This window comes from Oncorhynchus mykiss, chromosome 13 (assembly GCF_057628025.1).
Source record: "Oncorhynchus mykiss isolate SJ-2025 chromosome 13, ASM5762802v1, whole genome shotgun sequence".
NCBI lineage: Eukaryota > Metazoa > Chordata > Actinopteri > Salmoniformes > Salmonidae > Oncorhynchus > Oncorhynchus mykiss.
Window position 1 is genome coordinate 51,940,930 of NC_143034.1, and position 19,690 is coordinate 51,960,619.

The 19,690-nt window shown below is 43.1% G+C and overlaps 1 protein-coding gene across 2 annotated transcripts; it reads left to right on the plus strand.

The window, feature by feature from the left end:
* Positions 1–1,113: 1,113 nt before the first annotated feature.
* On the plus strand, positions 1,114–19,618 carry LOC110486435 (putative ATP-dependent RNA helicase DDX17). Of its 2 annotated transcripts, none has more exons than XR_016485970.1 (13): positions 1,114–1,741; positions 5,387–5,543; positions 5,825–5,921; positions 6,111–6,244; positions 6,796–6,861; positions 6,994–7,135; positions 7,272–7,432; positions 13,715–13,887; positions 14,030–14,140; positions 14,284–14,345; positions 14,472–14,531; positions 15,088–17,859; positions 18,055–19,618. XR_016485970.1 is itself a non-coding variant. In XM_021558038.3 (13 exons), the coding sequence occupies exons 1-13, from the start codon at positions 1,686–1,688 to the stop codon at positions 18,519–18,521; spliced, it is 1,914 nt and encodes a 637-aa protein (XP_021413713.2). In that variant the 5' UTR covers positions 1,124–1,685; the 3' UTR covers positions 18,522–19,618. The 2 variants fall into 2 exon arrangements, 1 of the variants encoding a protein (XP_021413713.2); XM_021558038.3 differs by having other exon boundaries at positions 1,124–1,741; positions 17,632–17,859.
* The last annotated feature ends 72 nt before the right edge of the window (positions 19,619–19,690 follow it).

Consider the following 19,690-nt stretch of genomic DNA (forward strand, 5'->3'; position numbering starts at 1 on the left):
ACTCCTGTCCCCAGTCCACCTGGCCGTGCTGCTGCTTCAGTTTCAACTGTTCTGCCTTATTATTATTGGACCGTGCTGGTCATTTATGAACATCTTGGCCATGTTCTGTTATAATCTCCCCCCGGCACAGCCAGAAGAGGACTGGCCACCCCACATAGCCTGGTTCCTCTAAGTTTCTTCCTAGGTTTTGGCCTTTCTAGGGAGTTTTTCCTAGCCACCATGCTTCTACACCTGCATTGCTTGCTGTTTGGGGTTTTAGGCTGGGTTTCTGTACAGCACTTTGAGATATCAGCTGATGTACGAAGGGCTATATAAATACATTTGATTTGGTTGATTTTGTGTGTGTCACAAGAACAAAGGGAGGAAGCGCTGTGGCTCTACAAACTGTCAACGTATGATGTGGAAAGCTATGATTTTCCGAGTAGGACATCTGAAGTGGTAGATGCACGTCGTCTGACCCAGATGATAGATCGAAAGAAAGGAAATCCTATTGTTATTGTCTTTTGATCAAGCGTTTCTCCCGACTCATGTAAAACTTGGGTATGTGAAACATGTGGTGAGACTGTAGAAGAAGCTGCTACAGTGTTACAATTGTAAAAAAAATATAATTGGACACATGACAAGTGTTTGTCGAAGGAATAAATATGTTGTAGTTGAAGAGTCAGATGAAGCACATTGCTGTAATTGTGATGGGAATCATGTTCCCAAGTTCCTGGAGTGCCCTGTAAGGATGAAGGAGGTCGCAGTAGCTAGGATCAGGGCTATCCAGGAGGTCTCCCATGTGGAAGCAGTGAAATTAGCTGAAAGAGAGAGGGGAGATAAGATGGCAGTGGATGCCCCACAGCCTGCAGTGAATGCAGTTTAGGAGAAGGATCCCGAAACACTAACAGTGAAGAAGGTGGACTTTGTTGCGTTTATTTCCCAAGTGATAAATTGCACTGGACAAACAAATACATTTTTTTTAAACAATTTGAAGAAACTAGACCTCATTGTGATGACGGCAAACATATTTCTGGATCTCCAAGGCTTTACAGCCTAAATGTTACAGGGAATACTGAATGAATATACTGAACCTTTGTAGGGATCTGAATATACATTCGAATCAGACTGAAGGAGTACAGTTTGTTTTATTTACATTTGAATATTATAAGTAAAATTGTTTCACCCTTCCCGTCTCCATATTATTTTTGCGTTAAAGCTTATCAGTTTTCACCCCATCCAGTAGGTGCAGGCATGCACCTCCAACGTTGTTTGTGGACCGCCGTAATACCATAGAAGGAGAACTCTAGCTAGCTCAAGCTAATAACAACAACACTCGCCTCAGCGTATATAAATATTTGGCTGCAGTTTCCGAGACGTTTAGCTATCACCTGTTTGCGTTGGTTTGTAGTAAAAACAAAAACTAGATACTTGTTCATTTGTCAAAAATAACACTTTATACACGTTCGTTCAATAATATTTAAACAAATGTCTCAGTTTCACATTTTTGTATAGCTAGCCAGCTAATGTTAACACAATAAGGGCCTTAACTAGCTAGAGTTACTGTAACGTTGATCGCTTGACATTTTGAACGCGAGAATCTAAGGCTTGCCTGCAAAAACTTGCCCCTGTTCCAGCGGAGAAATATATTATATATATATATTTAGCCAACTAACTAGCTAGGTAGAAATCAAGTGGTTTCTAAAATGAGGGGCGGTTCATCGTATGGAGATCGAGACAGGGACCGTGGTCGCGACAGGGGGTAAGTCAGGCAGTTCGCTATTTACCTGGAAACCCGAAGATTAGATGCATTGATTTCTACGTCGGCATAAATTAGCGTTTGAATCAGGAACGTTTCCTCATACGACCTCTGCAAGCCAGAATGTTGAATGAAATTATATTTTAGCTTACTTTACCGGTTGGTTCTTTTGCAGGTAGGAATGTGAGAGTCGACAATATATCCACAGGAAAGCTCACGCTAACTTTTCAAAGCGTTGCTAGTGCGTTCAGATTTCTATCACCTGAGCAGGTTTAAATCAAGGATCTCTCTGTACTTTGCTCCGTTCATCTTTCTCTTGATCCTGACTAGTGTCCCAGTCCCTGCCACTGAAAAACATTCCCGCAGCAGGATGCTGCCACCACCATGCTTCACCGAAGGGATGGTGCCGGGTTTCATCCAGACCCGAGGCTTGACTTCAGGCCAAAGAGTTCAATGTTGGATTCATCAGACCAGAGAATCCTGTTTCCCATGGGCTGCATCCTTTAGGTGCCTTTTGGCAAACTAAGCAGGCTGTCATGTGCCTTTTACTGAGGAGTGGCTTCTGTCCAGACACTCTACCATAAAGGCCTGATTGGTGGAGTGCTGCAGAGATGGTTGTCATTCTGGAAGGTTCTCCCATCTCCACAGAGGGACTCTGGAGCTCTGTCAGTGACCATTGGGCCCTTCTCCCCCGATTGCTCAGTCTGGCCTGGGCGCCCAGCTCTAGGAACAGTCTTGGTGGTTCCAAACTTACTCCATTTAAGAATGATGGAGGCCACTGTGTTCTTGGGGACCTTCAATGCTGCAGGAATGTTTTGGTACCCTTCCCCAGATCTGTGCCCCAACACAAGCCTGTCTCAGAGCTCTACAGACATTTCCTTCAACCTCAATGATTGTTTTTTTTTACTCTGACATGCACTGTTAACTGTGGGACCTTATATAGACAGGTGTGTGCCTTTCCAAATCATGTCCAATCAATTGAATTTACCACAGGTGGACTCCAATCAAGTTGTAGAAACATCTCAAGGATGATCAATGGAAACAGGATGCAAATGGCTACCCAGTCTATTTGCATTGCCCCCCCTTCTACGCTGCTGCTACTCTGTTATTATCTATGCATTGTCACCTTAATAACTACCTACATGTACATATTACCTCAATTACCTCGACACCGGTGCCCCCGCGCGTTGACTCTGTACCAGTACCTCCGTATATAGCTCCTCTATTGTTATTTACTGCTGCTCTTTAATTATTAGTTATTCCTATCTCTTAATTTTTTTAGGTGTATTCTTAAAACTGCATTGTTGGTTAAGGGCTTGTAAGTAAGAATTTCACTAAGGTCTATAATAATAACTGTGAGATCTGTAATACCTGTTGTATTCGGTGCATGTTACGAATAACATTTGATTTGATTTGACCTGAGCTCAGTTTCGAGTCTCATAGCAAAGGGTCTAAATACTTATAAATAAGGTATTTCTGTTTTTATTTTGTCTAAATTAGCAAACATTTCTCAAAAACAGTTTTCTCTTTGTCATTATGGGGTATTGTGTGTAGATTGATTTTAGAATAAGGCTGTAACGTAACAAAATCAAGGGGTCTGAATACTTTCCATTGTCTTGCGTTCCCACTGTAAAATGGACCAACAGTGGTAACCGGTAGATTATGTTTCAATGTCATTTTATTCAACATGCTGGTTTGTAGAGGTTGTGAGTGGAAACTTTCCTGATCCAAACACACATTTTTGGCCGATGTAGAATTCAATACAATTCATCATCGTGTTTCCAGTCAAGATAGCTACAGTGCCTTGTGAAAGTATTTGGCCCCCTTGAACTTTGCGACCTTTTGCCACATTTCAGGCTTCAAACATAAAGATATAACACTGTATTTTTTTGTGAAGAATCAACAACAAGTGGGACACAATCATGAAGTGGAACGACATTTATTGGATATTTCAAACTTTTTTAACAAATCAAAAACTGAAAAATTGGGCGTGCAAAATTATTCAGCCCCCTTAAGTTAATACTTTGTAGCGCCACCTTTTGCTGCGATTACAGCTGTAAGTCGCTTGGGGTATGTCTCTATCAGTTTTGCACATCGAGAGACTGACATTTTTTCCCATTCCTCCTTGCAAAACAGCTCGAGCTCAGTGAGGTTGGATGGAGAGCATTTGTGAACAGCAGTTTTCAGTTCTTTCCACAGATTCTCGATTGGAATCAGGTCTGGACTTTGACTTGGCCATTCTAACACCTGGATATGTTTATTTTTGAACCATTCCATTGTAGATTTTGCTTTATGTTTTGGATCATTGTCTTGTTGGAAGACAAATCTCCGTCCCAGTCTCAGGTCTTTTGCAGACTCCATCAGGTTTTCTTCCAGAATGGTCCTGTATTTGGCTCCATCCATCTTCCCATCAATTTTAACCATCTTCCCTGTCCCTGCTGAAGAAAAGCAGGCCCAAACCATGATGCTGCCACCACCATGTTTGACAGTGGGGATGGTGTGTTCAGCTGTGTTGCTTTTACGCCAAACATAACGTTTTACATTGTTGCCAAAAAGTTCAATTTTGGTTTCATCTGACCAGAGCACCTTCTTCCACATGTTTGGTGTGTCTCCCAGGTGGCTTGTGGCAAACTTTAAACAACACTTTTTATGGATATCTTTAAGAAATGGCTTTCTTGCCACTCTTCCATAAAGGCCAGATTTGTGCAATATACGACTGATTGTTGTCCTATGGACAGAGTCTCCCACCTCAGCTGTAGATCTCTGCAGTTCATCCAGAGTGATCATGAGCCTCTTGGCTGCATCTCTGATCAGTCTTCTCCTTGTATGAGCTGAAAGTTTAGAGGGACGGCCAGGTCTTGGTAGATTTGCAGTGGTCTGATACTCCTTCCATTTCAATATTATCGCTTGCACAGTGCTCCTTGGGATGTTTAAAACTTGGGAAATCTTTTTGTATCCAAATCCAGCTTTAAACTTCTTCACAACAGTATCTCGGACCTGCCTGGTGTGTTCCTTGTTCTTCATGATGCTCTCTGTGCTTTTAACGGACCTCTGAGACTATCACAGTGCAGGTGCATTTATACGGAGACTTGATTACACACAGGTGGATTGTATTTATCATCATTAGTCATTTAGGTCAACATTGGATCATTCAGAGATCCTCACTGAACTTCTGGAGAGAGTTTGCTGCACTGAAAGTAAAGGGGCTGAATAATTTTGCACGCCCAATTTTTCAGTTTTTGATTTGTTAAAAAAGTTTGAAATATCCAATAAATGTCGTTCCACTTCATGATAGTGTCCCACTTGTTGTTGATTCTTCACAAAAAAATACAGTTTTCTATCTTTATGTTTGAAGCCTGAAATGTGGCAAAAGGTCGCAAAGTTCAAGGGGGCCGAATACTTTCGCAAGGCACTGTAAATCTCTATTCACTTTAGCTAACAAGAATATCTAACCAAAGATGGATAGCTACAATGAATCTATAAAGACCAGCTACTTAGCTAGCTTGCTATGTAATCCTCTTCATACCCTTTGGGACCAATGGACAAAATGTGATCCCTCCAATTCTTTCTGTCCTTGGCAAATGTTGTGTACAGTGAGTCTAGCTTGAGGTATTCAAATACTAATCAATGTGCTTGTCATCTTGTTAGGAGTCCTCGTTTTGGGTCTAGCAGAGGTCCCCCTCCCAACAAGAAGTTTGGGAACCCAGGGGAGCGTTTGCGCAAGAAGAAATGGGACCTAAACGAGCTTCCAAAGTTTGAGAAGAACTTTTACAATGAACATCCAGATGTCCAGCGCATGAGCCAGGTATTTCCCCACACCAGTGTGCTTCAGTCATGGAGAACCACAAGTGTTTGTGCATTTCTTACAGAACATTCCAGTAGGCCAACTATGACATCTGATTCAACTAATCAAGGGTTTGATGTTTAGTGAATCTGTTTTATTTGTGCTGGGCAGTCTGCACACTCTTGGTCTCCACTAAGATTGAACAGCACTACCCTACGCTCTTATTGACTTATTCTGCAGTTGTTGCCAGATGTGCCACCCTTGACACTATTGGTGGACAGATATTGTTTTCTGTCTTTCAGTATGACTTGGAGGAGTTTCGCAGGAAGAAGGAGATCACTATCAGGGGGTCAGGCTGCCCGAAGCCTGTCAGTAGCTTCTCCCAGGCCCATTTTCCCCGTAAGTACAACATCTTTTCAGTACAACTGAACTGCCCTGGCGTCATTGTGAGTATGCATATCGTTTTCACCTCTGGGGAAAAATCTATTCTGGCTGGTGATGTGGACAACTGAACCTTAGATTTGTTAACCAATGCAATTTATAGTTATTTAGTTATGCTTATAAGATGTTCTTATCCACTTCACCCAGAGTATGTGATGGATGTGCTGATGCAGCAGAACTTTAAGGAGCCCACAGCTATCCAGGCACAAGGCTTCCCTCTGGCCCTGAGTGGCAGGGACATGGTGGGCATCGCACAGACAGGTTCTGGGAAAACCTTATCGGTGAGATGCAGCTGTAGCTCCGTCATCATACATTCACATTAACAGAACAGGATGAACAAAAAGTTACAGCAACACTTAGGAACAATAGTAGCATGCACACTGTTCATATCTGTAGACATTTTTATTAATTTCTTTCTGCTCATTTTTACACATACCCCTGTGTTGACTGCCATACAATATCCTCAGTTATCTTGTCTGCATTCTAGAGCCTGACCGATATGTGTTTTTGGGGGTCCGATACCGATTAAGATTTTTTGAGGGGGCAAAACGTACCAATATGATATACCTGCAGATATACTGTTTTACAGTGGACAAATGAATGTGAACATTTTCCATACTGACTTTTTAGAAATGGCCATCCAAAAGAGTAATTGTCTAAGAAATATGCTGCAAATGTTGATTTCTTACATTGTGACAGTAATGGCACATCATGAGAATGTCCACAAGTGTTCCTTTTTTCATCCTATTCATTGAATATTGGTTACGGTGGAATTATTCATCTTTCCTGCTTGATGTGGGGCGTTTATACCCTTGTTGTTGTATCTCCTCAGTATCTCCTGCCTGCCATTGTGCACATTAACCACCAGCCCTACCTAGAAAGAGGAGACGGACCAATCGTAAGTAATCCATTTTGGATGAATCTTACAGCATGTTTCCTATGATTGTTTAGATGTATGGATATCAGCCACTTCCAAAATGTATTATATTCAGGGAGTGTTTTTTTCTATCCCTGTCCTGTCTCTGTGCAGTGTTTGGTTCTGGCACCAACTCGAGAGCTGGCCCAGCAGGTTCAGCAAGTGGCGCATGAATACGGCAAGTCGTCACGCATCAAGAGCACCTGTGTCTATGGGGGAGCTCCCAAGGGACCCCAGATCCGTGACCTGGAGAGAGGTAACGAGGCTCCTCTGGAAAAAGGCCTACACACTAGTCACTATAACCTATATGCTGAAGAAAATCCATACTCTTTTCCATTGCGCATGTCTGTCTAAACCAGAGAAATCTACCCTGCTCTCTTTCTCCCTCCCAGGTGTTGAGATCTGCATCGCCACCCCGGGTCGTCTCATTGACTTCCTGGAGGCAGGGAAGACCAACCTACGGCGCTGCACCTACTTGGTGCTGGACGAGGCTGACAGGATGCTGGACATGGGCTTTGAGCCTCAGATCCGCAAGATTGTTGACCAGATTAGGGTGAGCAGGGTTCTCTAGTCACTCAAGCAAAGTGACCCTCATTTTACAGCTGTTATTACCTCACCTCTTTCCAATGCATTAGCTACACATTGACGCATTTCAGGCCTGCCTAAGACCATATACACAGAGTAGGGCTGTCCCTCACTACAAAAAAAATATTGATTGACCGAGAGTTGTCGTGTTCCTTCGACCAATCGATTGGTTGAAATTTTTTAATTAATTTTCCATATATACACTGCTCAAAAAAATAAAGGGAACACTAAAATAACACATCCTAGATCTGAATGAATGAAATATTCTTATTAAATACTTTTTTCTTTACATAGTTGAATGTGCTGACAACAAAGCGAGACATGATGTGCTCAATTGGATTCAGGTCTGGGGAACGGGCGGGCCAGTCCATAGCATCAATGCCTTCCTCTTGCAGGAACTGCTGACACACTCCAGCAACATGAGGTCTAGCATTGGTCTCACAAGGGGTCTGAGGATCTCATCTCGGTACATAATGGCAGTCGAGCACATGGAGGGCTGTGCGGCCCCCCAAAGAAATGCCACCCCACACCATGACTGACCCACCGCCAAACCGGTCATGCTGGAGGATGTTGCAGGCAGCAGAACGTTCTCCACGGCGTCTCCAGACTGTCACGTCTGTCACGTGCTCAGTGTGAACCTGCTTTCATCTATGAAGAGCACAGGGCGCCAGTGGCAAATTTGCCAATCTTGGTGTTCTCTGGCAAATGCCAAACGTCCTGCACGGTGTTGGGCTGTAAGCACAACCCCCACCTATAGACGTTGGGCCCTCATACCACCCTCATGGAGTCTGTTTCTGACCGTTTGAGCAGACACATGCACATTTGTGGCCTGCTGGAGGTCATTTTGCAGGGCTCTGGCAGTGCTCCTCCTGCTCCTCCTTGCACAAAGGCGGAGGTAGCAGTCCTGCTGCTGGGTTGTTGCCTTCCTACGGCCTCCTCCACGTCTCCTGATGTACTGGCCTGTCTCCTGGTAGCACCTCCATGCTCTGGACACTACGCTGACAGACACAGCAAACCTTCTTGCCACAGCTCGCATTGATGTGCCATCCTGGATGAGCTGCACTACCTGAGCCACTTGTGTGGGTTGTAGACTCCGTCTCATGCTACCACTAGAGTGAAAGCACCGCCAGCATTCAAAAGTGACCAAAACATCAGCCAGGAAGCATAGGAACTGAGAAGTGGTCTGTGGTCCCCACCTGCAGAACCACTCCTTTATTGGGGGTTTCTTGCTAATTGCCTATAATTTCCACCTGTTGTCTATTCCATTTGCACAACAGCATGTGAAATTTATTGTCAATCAGTGTTGCTTCCTAAGTGGACAGTTTGATTTCACAGAAGTGTGATTGACTTGGAGTTACATTGTGTTGTTTAAGTGTTCCCTTTATTTTTTTGTGCAGTGTAGATACACACACTGTGTTTGAATAAACTCAACTACATACAGTGGCTTGCGACAGTATTCACCCCCTTGGCATTTTTCCTATTTTGTTGCCTTACAACCTGGAATTAAAATTGATTTTTAGGGGGTTTGTATAATTTGATTTACACAACATGCCTACCACTTTGGAGATGCAAAATATGTTTTATTGTTAAACAAACAAGAAATAAGACCCCAAAAAACAGAACTTGAGCGTGCATAACTATTCACAGAGTCTCTTATGTCTCTATAAGCTTGGCCACTGGGATTTGGCCATCTAGCCACTGGGATTTTTGCCCATTCAAGGCTAAACTGCTCTAGCTCCTTCAAGTTGGATGGGTTCCGCTGGTGTATAGCAATCTTTAAGTCATACCACAGATTCTCAATTGGATTGAGGTCTGGCATTTGACTAGGTCATTCCAAGACATTTAAATGTTTCCCCTTAAACCACTTGAGTGTTGCTTTAGCAGTATGCTTAGGGTCATTGTCCTGCTGGAAGGTGAACCTCCGTCCCAGTCTCAAAGCTCTGGAAGACTGAAACAGGTTTCCCTCAAGGATCCCCACAGCATGATGCTGCCACCACCATGCTTCACTGTGTGGATGGTGTTCTCGTGGTGATGAGATTTGCGCCAGACATAGCGTTTTCCTTGATGGCCAAAAAGCTACATTTTAGTCTCATCTGACCAGAGTATGTTTGGGGAGTCTCCCACATGCCTTTTGGCGAACGCCAAACGTGTTTGCTTATTTTTTTCTTTAAGAATTTTTTTTTCTGGACACTCTTCCGTAAAGCCCAGCTCTGTGGAGTGTACTGCTTAAACTTGTCCTATGGACAGATACTCCGATCTCAGCTGTGGAGCTTTGCAGCTCCTTCTGGGTTATCTTTGGTCTCTTTGTTGTCTCTGATTAATGCCCTCCTTGCCTGGTCTGTGAGTTTTGGTGGGCGGCCCTCTTGTGGTGCCATATTCTTTCAATTTTTTAAATAACGGATTTAATGATGCTCAGTGGGATGTTCAAAGTTTCTGATTTTTTTATAACCCAACCCTGATCTGTACTTCTCCACAACTTTGTCCCTGACCTGTTTAGAGAGCTCCTTTGTCTTCATGGCACCGCTTGCTTAGTGGTGTTGTAGGCTTTGGAGACTATATACTGAGATCATGTGACATTTAGATTGCCCACAGGTGGACTTTATTTAACTAATTATGTGACTTCTGAAGGTAATTGGTTGCACCAGATCTTATTTAGGGGCTTCATAGCAAAGGGGGTGAATGCATATGCACAAACCACTTTTCTGTTTTGTGTTCTTTTGAATTCTTTGAAATAAGTAATTTTTTTCAATTCACTTCACCAATTTGGACTATTTTGTGTATGTCCATTACATGAAATCCAAATAAAAATCCATTTAAATTACAGGTTGTAATGCAACAAAATAGGAAAAACGCCAAGGGGGATGAATACTTTTGCAAGGCACTGTATGCACTGAGCTTGTCTGATGCTTTAAGTAAACTGTTTGATTAAATAATTAAGACACATGACTGGCTCACATTGTCTCGCTCTCCTCCCTAATGTAGCAAAAAGGCACCACAGCACAGCAAGTGTTAATTGCACTGTCCATGCTGAAGCTGTAATGTAATTTCAGCAATTTAGTTTCTGACCGAAAGTTCTGTTACCGAAATCCCTAATTTGTTTAGGAAAAATATTCCCTCAACCCTCACTCTTTTAGGGATAGCCCCCTTTTTTTCAATTTTTGCCTAAATGACATACCCAAATCTAACTGTCTGTAGCTCAGGCCCTGAAGCAAGGATATGCATTTTCTTGGTACCATTTGAAAGGAAACACCTTGAAGTTTGTAGAAATGTGAATGTAAGATAATATAGCACAATAGATGTGGTAAAAGAAAATTTTGAAATGCAACAGAAAGGTCGCACTTCCAGCCATCACTCTGGTTGTAATTCCGATGGTGTCCACAAGATGACAGCAGTGTATGTGCAAAGTTTCAGACGGATAACTTGAAGTATGAGCAAACTACATGACATTTAGTGTGAAGTCACCCAGGTACATTTGGGCCAATCGTGAAGGAGACATTTGCTTTCATATGACATTTTTCTGCAAGAATATCATAACATCTGTATACTTGGACTTTGATATAGCTTTTCCAGTATTAGTAGCCATATTATAAGTTCAACATTTGCAAAACAACCAGTTTTCATAACTTCATAACTCTGAATATTCTTATCATTTTTGTCCAAAATGAGAAGGCATGCTGTCGTACAAGGTTTGTAGCTACATTTTCCGACAGATACATGGTACTCCCATAAAGCCCAGCTCATTGGCTATCTAGCTAGCTTTGTTTGACTCCGATTGGTGCTTATTTGACAAAGTTAGAGTCGTTCAAGTGAAGATCGCCCGTGTCATCGTCGTGCCATGAAGGTGTCGCTCTCTGACCAAATATGGTGTCCTATAGGATATTCTACACCCCTAATAATATAGTGAAGTCTTGTTACGTTGTAGGATCTCTGAGGAATACATATTAACGCGATTTGACTGGTTGAAACAACGTTTAGGATGAGATTTTCACAGATCCCTTTCTTTGCAAATTAAACAAGTGGAAATACAAAATCAATCATACATGCTATATGGACCTTTTTAAGATATGAAAAAGGATTTTATCTAACAAAATTACACTTCATGTTATCTCTGGGACCCTTTGGATGATAAACCAGAGGAAGATTTCAGAATGGAAGTACACATTTCACCTTCAGAGGTGAATTTATCAAACCTATCGCGGTGAAAAAAGTGTTTTGTTGTTAGGAGCTCTCCTCAAACAATAGCATGGCATTTCTTCCCGCAGTAATAGCTACTGTACTATATTAACAAGAATTTAAGCTTTCAGCCGATATAAGACACTTATATGTACCGACATTTGTTGTTTTTCTCTAAAATCTGCAATGGCGACACAAGGCGCTGCATGATTTACAACTGTCCTGTTGACGGGGCGCCGATCCCTAAGAAGTTTAAGTGAAACATGTAAGCATCGCATGCATGTGACCAATAGGGCCTGACCTATAGCCTATCATAATCACATCAATAAATTGGCTATAACAGTTGCTGTTAGATTACAATATTATTACCTTTCCTGACCATTTGGAACTGTGTAAACAGAAACTGATCTAACGGGGGAAAAATATATAAAGCCTTTATTACAGCAGACTAAAACCGGTTTCATGCATTCGTAAATTGCGTTTTATTTATTGTTTAGACTAATCATTGAAAGCTCCCGTTGTTATTTAATTTGAAAGCTAAAATGCTTGATTGCATTTCAAAACATGAATGTATTGTATGCTGTGTGATGACATGAATGAATGATTGATTGATTGACTGAGATATTGAAATACAGGCCTAAGTAAGTTACGGTGTTAAGACTAAACAGTATGCGCACTTAGGCCTACAGCTCGATAGTGGTTAAGCCTACTAATGATAACGACATTACTAATAATTGTAATATCAATAAGAAGGAGATCAATAAAAAGGAGGGTATAGGAGCGAGAGCTGCGTGCGTATTATGTGTGACAAACAGGTGCTGTGAGATTACAATCACATTTTTCTGCCTGTTGGAACAGTGTAAACCACACTAAATAAGTGATCTAACAGGAAAACAATTGTAACGCCTTTATTGTAGCATAGCAAAGAATAAAAACAGCCGAATCTGTGAAATTGCTTTATCCGACATGTTGCCATTGCATGAGGCTTGGTGCTCATGGAATCATTAGGCTATGAAACAAACACTCCAACAGGCAACAGAAGCAAGATCGGTCTTATTTCTGTAGTTATGTACGGATGATTTATAAAGCCAGGCACATTTAACAGTTAGGATATTGATTATAGAACTAATTAAGTTGGGGTTTCCTCCATTTTCTTAGACAATCAGGTTAAGGCTGTTTCCTCGTTGCTGCTGCTGCCTCTGCCGTATTGTTCTCCATCCCAATATGCTGGTTAACTTGCTATTATGCACATAGCAACATAGGGAAAGGTGCCAATTCTACAGCACACTGAAGATTGTTTCAGAACCGCGGACAGCGACTGTATCCAATGCGGGAGAAAGAGCATTTGTTATAAAATAATATTAGATTTATTAGTGTTGCACCATTAACTTTTACATAGTATAACCATGTACAATATCAGTATCACATCTTACAGTGATGGACTGTGCTCTTTCCATGACATAGTTTTCACCTGGTCAGTCTATGACCCCTTATTGATGTCATTCGCTATAATCAGTGTAGATGAAGGGGAGGCGACAGGTTTAAGAAGGACTTTTAAGCCTTGTGACAATTGTGACATGGATTGTGTATGTGTACCATTCAGAGGTTCAAGGGGCAAGACAAAATATTTAAGTGCCTTTGAACAGGGTATGGTAGTAGGTGCCTGGCGCACCGGTTTGAATGTGTCAAGAACTGTAACGCTGCTAAGTTTTTCACGCTCAACTGTTTCCCGTGTCTATCAAGAATGATCCACCACCCAAAGGACATCCAACCAACTTAACACAGTAGAGTCCCTGTGGAGCGGTCTCGACACCTTGTAGTCCATGCCCTGATGAATTATGGCTGTTCTGCGGGCAAAAGGGGTTGCCACTCAATATTAGGATGGTGTTCCTAATGTTTTGTACACTGAGTGTATATGTCTGTAGATGGACTACTACAAATTGTTTATTCCAAATGGCTAGTGGTTCCTAGCCTATATCCCCAAACTGCTGCTGTACTGTAATAAAACATCTGATACTGCTGCTAGCTACTGCAAAATGTTCTTTATCAAGAGTTTCTAATGCTGCTCTCATCCCAGCCTGACAGACAGACCCTGATGTGGAGTGCCACCTGGCCCAAGGACGTGCGGCAGCTAGCAGAGGACTTCCTGAAGGACTATGTCCAGATCAACGTGGGAGCCCTGGAGCTGAGCGCCAACCACAACATCCTGCAGATTGTGGACGTGTGCACGGAGAGTGAGAAGGACAACAAGTGAGGCTAAGACTTCACTCTACTCCACTGAAACATTAGCGTTAGTGAATTGGACTGTGTTGATGTAGACTGATGAGGCTTGGTCGTAGACCGATGTAACTAACTCTCCATTGGCTAACATGTTCGCGCTCCTTCTCCCCAGGCTGCTCCAGCTGATGGAGGAGATCATGGCTGAGAAGGAGAACAAGACCATCATCTTTGTGGAGACCAAGAAACGCTGCGATGATCTGACCCGCAGAATGAGACGTGATGGGTGAGCGAGGGAAAGGAACACACACTCGGGGAGTAATTAATTGATTGATTGAATATAAAATACTTCTGGTCATGGGGTTGTACTACTTCATAACAATTCCCAGTTCTCTGATCATCAAGCTGACAGGTTGGTTTACTCCTCAGGTGGCCAGCGATGTGTATCCATGGTGACAAGACTCAGCCAGAGAGAGACTGGGTGCTGACAGGTAAGACGTGGTTTATTAGGTGTATTATATGGGCTACTATAGGGCTAATTGGTATTGGTTGTTTCCGTGACGCCTTCCTTTGTGTCCCTCAGCTGATCTCTTGGCATTTCCTCTCTCCTTCTATAGAGTTCCGTAGTGGCAAGGCTCCTATTCTTATTGCTACTGATGTGGCCTCACGTGGTTTGGGTATGTACTGTGTGCTCAGAATAAAAGCACAGTCTCTCGGCATGAATACAAACACAGACATAGTCCCTCAATGGGCTATGAGTATGACACCTACTTGTTCTTAGATGTACAGTATACTAGCCTCATTGCATGTAAGAAACCCAAGAAATGTATAGATTTATTGAATTCATGAAATGGCCTCCACAAAACACATTGAAGCAGATTTCTGTGAGTACTGTTGCCACTTTGTTTAATATGAAGTGTGACTTTCTTGTCAGTAGTACTTCTTAGATACAGAGTATGTATTTAAGAAGTATGCCTTATTTCTGGAACTAATTTTTCTTTGTGGAATGCCAGGTCCCTTGAATAACAGGGCTAGAGAAAATCCAACCATTCAGTAGATCTAAAAACATATAGTAATTTGAGATACCTTTTGTCAGTGTGTGAAGTATGAACTTAAAATAACGGGTATGGAGAGTGATGCACCCCCTTATGGCAATCAATTTTTATAACCAAATTTTGTTTTGTTTCTGTGTTCATTTATTTTCTTTCATTTTGTTTTTGTTTTGTTTCCAAGTCTCTCTTCCGGCACTAGAAGCGCACAGGCCCACTGGAGCCTGCAGCCGGACCTAGGCATGACTAATCGAGCCTGGGTTGCGGAGAGAAACACAGGGGAGAGGAGGCCTGATTTATCAATCACAGACACAGACATCTCTCCGAAAACCCAGAACAGAGCCCTCAAAAAAACTCTCCCCCTTCCAGCAAACTGACTGCCTGGACGACAGAGGGGGGGGAGGAAGGGTTCTGCTGGGATTCCAAATTTTAAACTGGGGCGGGGCGGTCAGCTCAGAGGGCCAAGAGGGGGGCGGCCTCCCACAAGCTATGCCACCAGCCTGCAACAGTAACGCGCCATATGTAGTTCCTTTCATAAATGACACTAATATAGATACACAATGCTAAGCAGGTTTGTTTCACTAAACAGCTTTAACGTTTTCAGAGGATTTCTCCATTTCCTTTGCTAATATGGAGCGTTTTCAAAAAGCCCTAGTTAGCCATATTTGAAGATACTAAATGAGGCTTGGCATCATTGGAGATCAATTGATTGACAAGTAGTTTGCCAGAAACATTCTTCGAGTAATTCTAGCATACAGTATAGCTAGTCTTAAATGTAGACAAATCCTTTCCCCAGAGGTTAATAGATACAGTGGTGCGTTACAAGAAGACAGTAAAAGGCGGCAGGCCGGAGCATTTGTCGCTTTGCTGGAGGCTCCCCTCTAAACTGCCCCTGCAGCCCCCTATGCAGCCTGACACCCCCACCACTGGCTGTGCCGGCCTCTCCCTCTGCGGGCGTCATGTCTGGTCCTGGCTGGCAGGAGTCCTGGCCTGAAGGAGCCTCTCTGTACCCCCCCCCCCCCCCCCCCCCCCCCCCCCTCGCTGTCTCTCTCTATTCCGCCTTCTCTCTGCCCACCCCTTAATCTATCTCACTTTACACTGTCCATTTACCTGTTCATAGTCCACTGTTTAGAGATGCATTCTCTTTCTACCTCAACCTATGCTTATTCTGACCTTGGTCATGTGATCCCTTGGCCTTCTTCCCAAATCTTTCATGCTTTCATCTCTTTACTTCAAATATCAAATGACTCTTTGTGTGCATCATGCAAAGACAACCCAGACCTGTAGAAATGATTCAGAAAAATGGAAACGTTCTACCTGCACTCAGCAAACCCCAGTCAGAATCATGTCCTGACAACATCTCTATATTCGCCCCTCTACAAATGCTCATTTTCCCTGGCAAAGCCCCTTAATGTTGAGTATTTTAGCTCCCCAAAACCTCCACATCGCCACCCCAGTGTCTGTTTCTTGTTACTGCACTTGAACCCCTGGGCTCCTGGACACGCTGTCAGTCTGGGAAGGACTCGGGGGGACTTCCCTGGGTCTCTTCCATTTGTCTCCTCTGAACAGATTTCTACCAAAGACCTTGGATAATCTCAACAACAACCCCAGAAAATATCCCCCAAACTAGAATTAAACATCAGGTATTTGCTAGAAACAGGAGAGGATGCTTACCATACAGGTAGTTACAGGAAGTCCATATTTAGACCCCTGAAGTCACATTGAAGTACCCAACAGTACAGAAACAGTAGCCCAATTTCCCCTATTCATGCCCCTGATGACATGAAGAGGCAGAGCAAGGGGGTGGTGTCAGACCCAGTCCAGCCTGGGTTCTGGCTCTGCCACTCCAGTTAGGAGGGATGTGTGGAGGAGTGATGGGAGGGGGGAGGACCCATGTTGTCCTCCTCACTCTCCTACCCCTACAGACCTCCCAGGACTGGTCGGGGGGGACAGAGGGCACTAACCTTGTAAGTCATCTCTAATACAGGGTAAGTACCTCACCCCACCTTCCCTGTTCCCATCCACCTCATCGGTCCGTAAGAAAGAGACATTTTTAACCCACAGCAGTGTTTTCAGAGCCCTATGTCAACTGTAATGAGAAACAGACTTTTAAAAAAAAGTTAAATTCCACCCTTTAAAGAAATCTTACCCGTTGCCCGTTTTGTCAATGGATACAGATGTACCCCGTTTATTTATTTGGAGTTTCAGCCCCACTCAAAATGGGGATGTTCAAACCCTATTTGTAAATGATTTAGTCTATCTGGTATTGGTTGGCTCTTATTGTAACGTTTTGGTCATGAAGAAGCGGTATATTCAGTGCTTGACAAAAAGCATTTGAAATATATAGTGACTGGAATACTGAGGAGCCCATTGTATTTTTCGAGGAACATAGTGTATTGGTTAGCAAATAATATTGAAAGTATTGTAGTTATGTTGGGGTAAGTAGGATTTGTGTTTCTGCATTATGTACCGATTACATTGTTCACTAGACAGGTAAGCGAGGTTTCAGAGTTAGATCTGTCTATGGGTATTGTCTGTACCAAGTACATGTCTAGTTTTGCTTGGTGCACAAAGCAAATATCTTAAAATAGGAATAAATGACCTCTCCATTCCTCTCCCTGACCTTTCCACAGGTGGCATATTGTTGTGAAATGTTTCTATCAATCAATGCTGCTTTTCCTAACTTGTCCTTGTCTCTTCTCCCTCCCTACCCAACTCCTAACCCAAGATGTGGAGGATGTCAAATTTGTCATCAATTATGACTACCCAAACTCCTCTGAGGACTACATCCACCGTATCGGCCGTACGGCCCGTAGCACCAACAAGGGTACAGCCTACACATTCTTCACTCCGGGCAACCTTCGTCAGGCCCGTGAGCTCATCCGTGTTCTAGAGGAGGCCCGGCAGGCCATAAACCCCAAGCTGCTGCAACTGGTCAACACTGGCCGTGGAGGAGGTGAGAGAATGAGGGAGAGCCTTCGGGGGAAAGAGTTGCCCCTCTAGATATTTGTTGAAGTGATTGACAGTGGGCTGTTGACTTGAGGTTTCTTCATTGTACGTTGAACAAGCTAGTTTTTTACAGTACGTGTCAGTGTGTCCAGGTATTTGCAGCATTTTATAACTGACTTCATCTTCTCTCTTTGGAATGCAGGAGGCAGGTCACGTTTCCGTGGCAACGGCTCCAACGCCAGCAACCCCAACCTGATGTATCAGGATGAGTGCAACCGGCGCATGCGCACCGTAAGCAGCAAGGACAGCCGGGGGAGCAGCAGCGGCACGGGGAGCAGCAGCAGCTTCAGCCGCGACAGCCGAGATGGAGGGAGCAGCCGCGCCGGGGACAGGTCGTCCTCTTCCTACAGGGACAGGAGAGACAGCCGCAGCTATGGCTCCAGCTCCTCCTACAGCCAGTACAAGTCCGGGAGCAGCAATGGGGGGCAAGATCAGTCAGCGGGGCAGTTTGGTTCAGTCAGCAGGTCCAGTAAGCCCCCTCCACCCTCCTCAGGGCCGCAGCCCCTCATGGCCCAGAAGTTTACCCCAGCCAAGCCCATGATGGGATTAATGGGGCACTCGCCCTTCCAGTTTGCTTCCCCACCCCCTCCAAGCTCACAAAGGAAGTAAAGCTGGGGCTAGCCCTCACCACACATGCATACAATCCCCAACATCAACCAGAAAAGTCAGTTGTGTTAGGATTTAGCTCGTCAGGTTTTGAGATTCTGGAGTACTGTGCTTGAAATCTTGGCTTTAGCTGACATAAATCCAGAAGTGTTTCGTTAGATTGGTGAGCGTTAAAAATAAGAAGTCAGATGATTTGTTGTGGACATTCAACATTCCAATAATTAACTTGCCTGACTAACAAGCAGTTTGACATCAGTGCTTTGAAAGGATTTGTTTAAGCATTAAAATAGCTGTACAAATGCAGATTGTCATTTGAGTAGTTAGACCACAATTGAAGTGGAATACGCTGAAATGTAATAGTTTGTAGGTGATGAAAGCATTTTCATTGATGTGCCGTCTAATTTGTTTCATGTTGCTTTTCCCACAAAACACATATCCAGCGCTGTCAACAGTTAACCTTTTCAGCATATTGTCCTCCAACGTAAAGGTTATTTCATTATTGTACAAACCGGCTTTCTTAGTATAGTGAGCTTCGAATGAGTCTTTTCAGTGTATGAATGTGTTATTTTGCCTTTCGGTGTACGAGGCAGGTGCTACCGTTTCTCAACAACTTTTTTTTCTCAGCTCATTCAGATGTGCTTTTTGTTCTTCAGCTTTAGCTAGTTTGTACATAAGTGATTATTTTCCCATTTAGACTTTCTCTGAAAAAGGTGATTAGTAAATCAGTTCCAGGACAGTATTTTGAAATCTGGAGACATTTCCTGTCATGAGGAAAATTTGACTTTAGTTTGTTCATTCAAACCTTTATATACACTTATGTAGGTTATTTTAATGGTTTATTTTGTGGGATCGTTAAACCCCTCGGTAGCTGGAGCATATAATAAAATAGTTTCATGGTCTTGGGATTATTGTTTCTCTATTGAACTCTAAACCTGTCACACATGCTTGTTTCTTCCTAGTGTAGAGATGTATAGGTTAGTGCTTATCTGTCCTTTGCACCTGTAGTTGAATCATTCTAGTATGTAGACAAGACCAACCTGTAAAATCACATTACTGTCTGGTTTTGTTTCAGGTTTCAATAAAGCTTTTGAATGTTTAAAGTGTGTCTAACGTTTTGTTTCTGCACTCCACTAGGTGAGGTATTGATGGTGCTCCTAAAACTACCATTGTGT

Coding starts and splice junctions, on each gene's coding strand:
- LOC110486435 (XM_021558038.3), top strand. CDS start 1,686: ATGAGGGGCGGTTCATCGTATGGAGATCGAGACAGGGACCGTGGTCGC. Junction 6,245..6,795: donor GTTCTGGGAAAACCTTATCG/GTGAGATGCAGC, acceptor GTATCTCCTCAG/TATCTCCTGCCTGCCATTGT. Junction 14,346..14,471: donor GAGAGACTGGGTGCTGACAG/GTAAGACGTGGT, acceptor CTCCTTCTATAG/AGTTCCGTAGTGGCAAGGCT.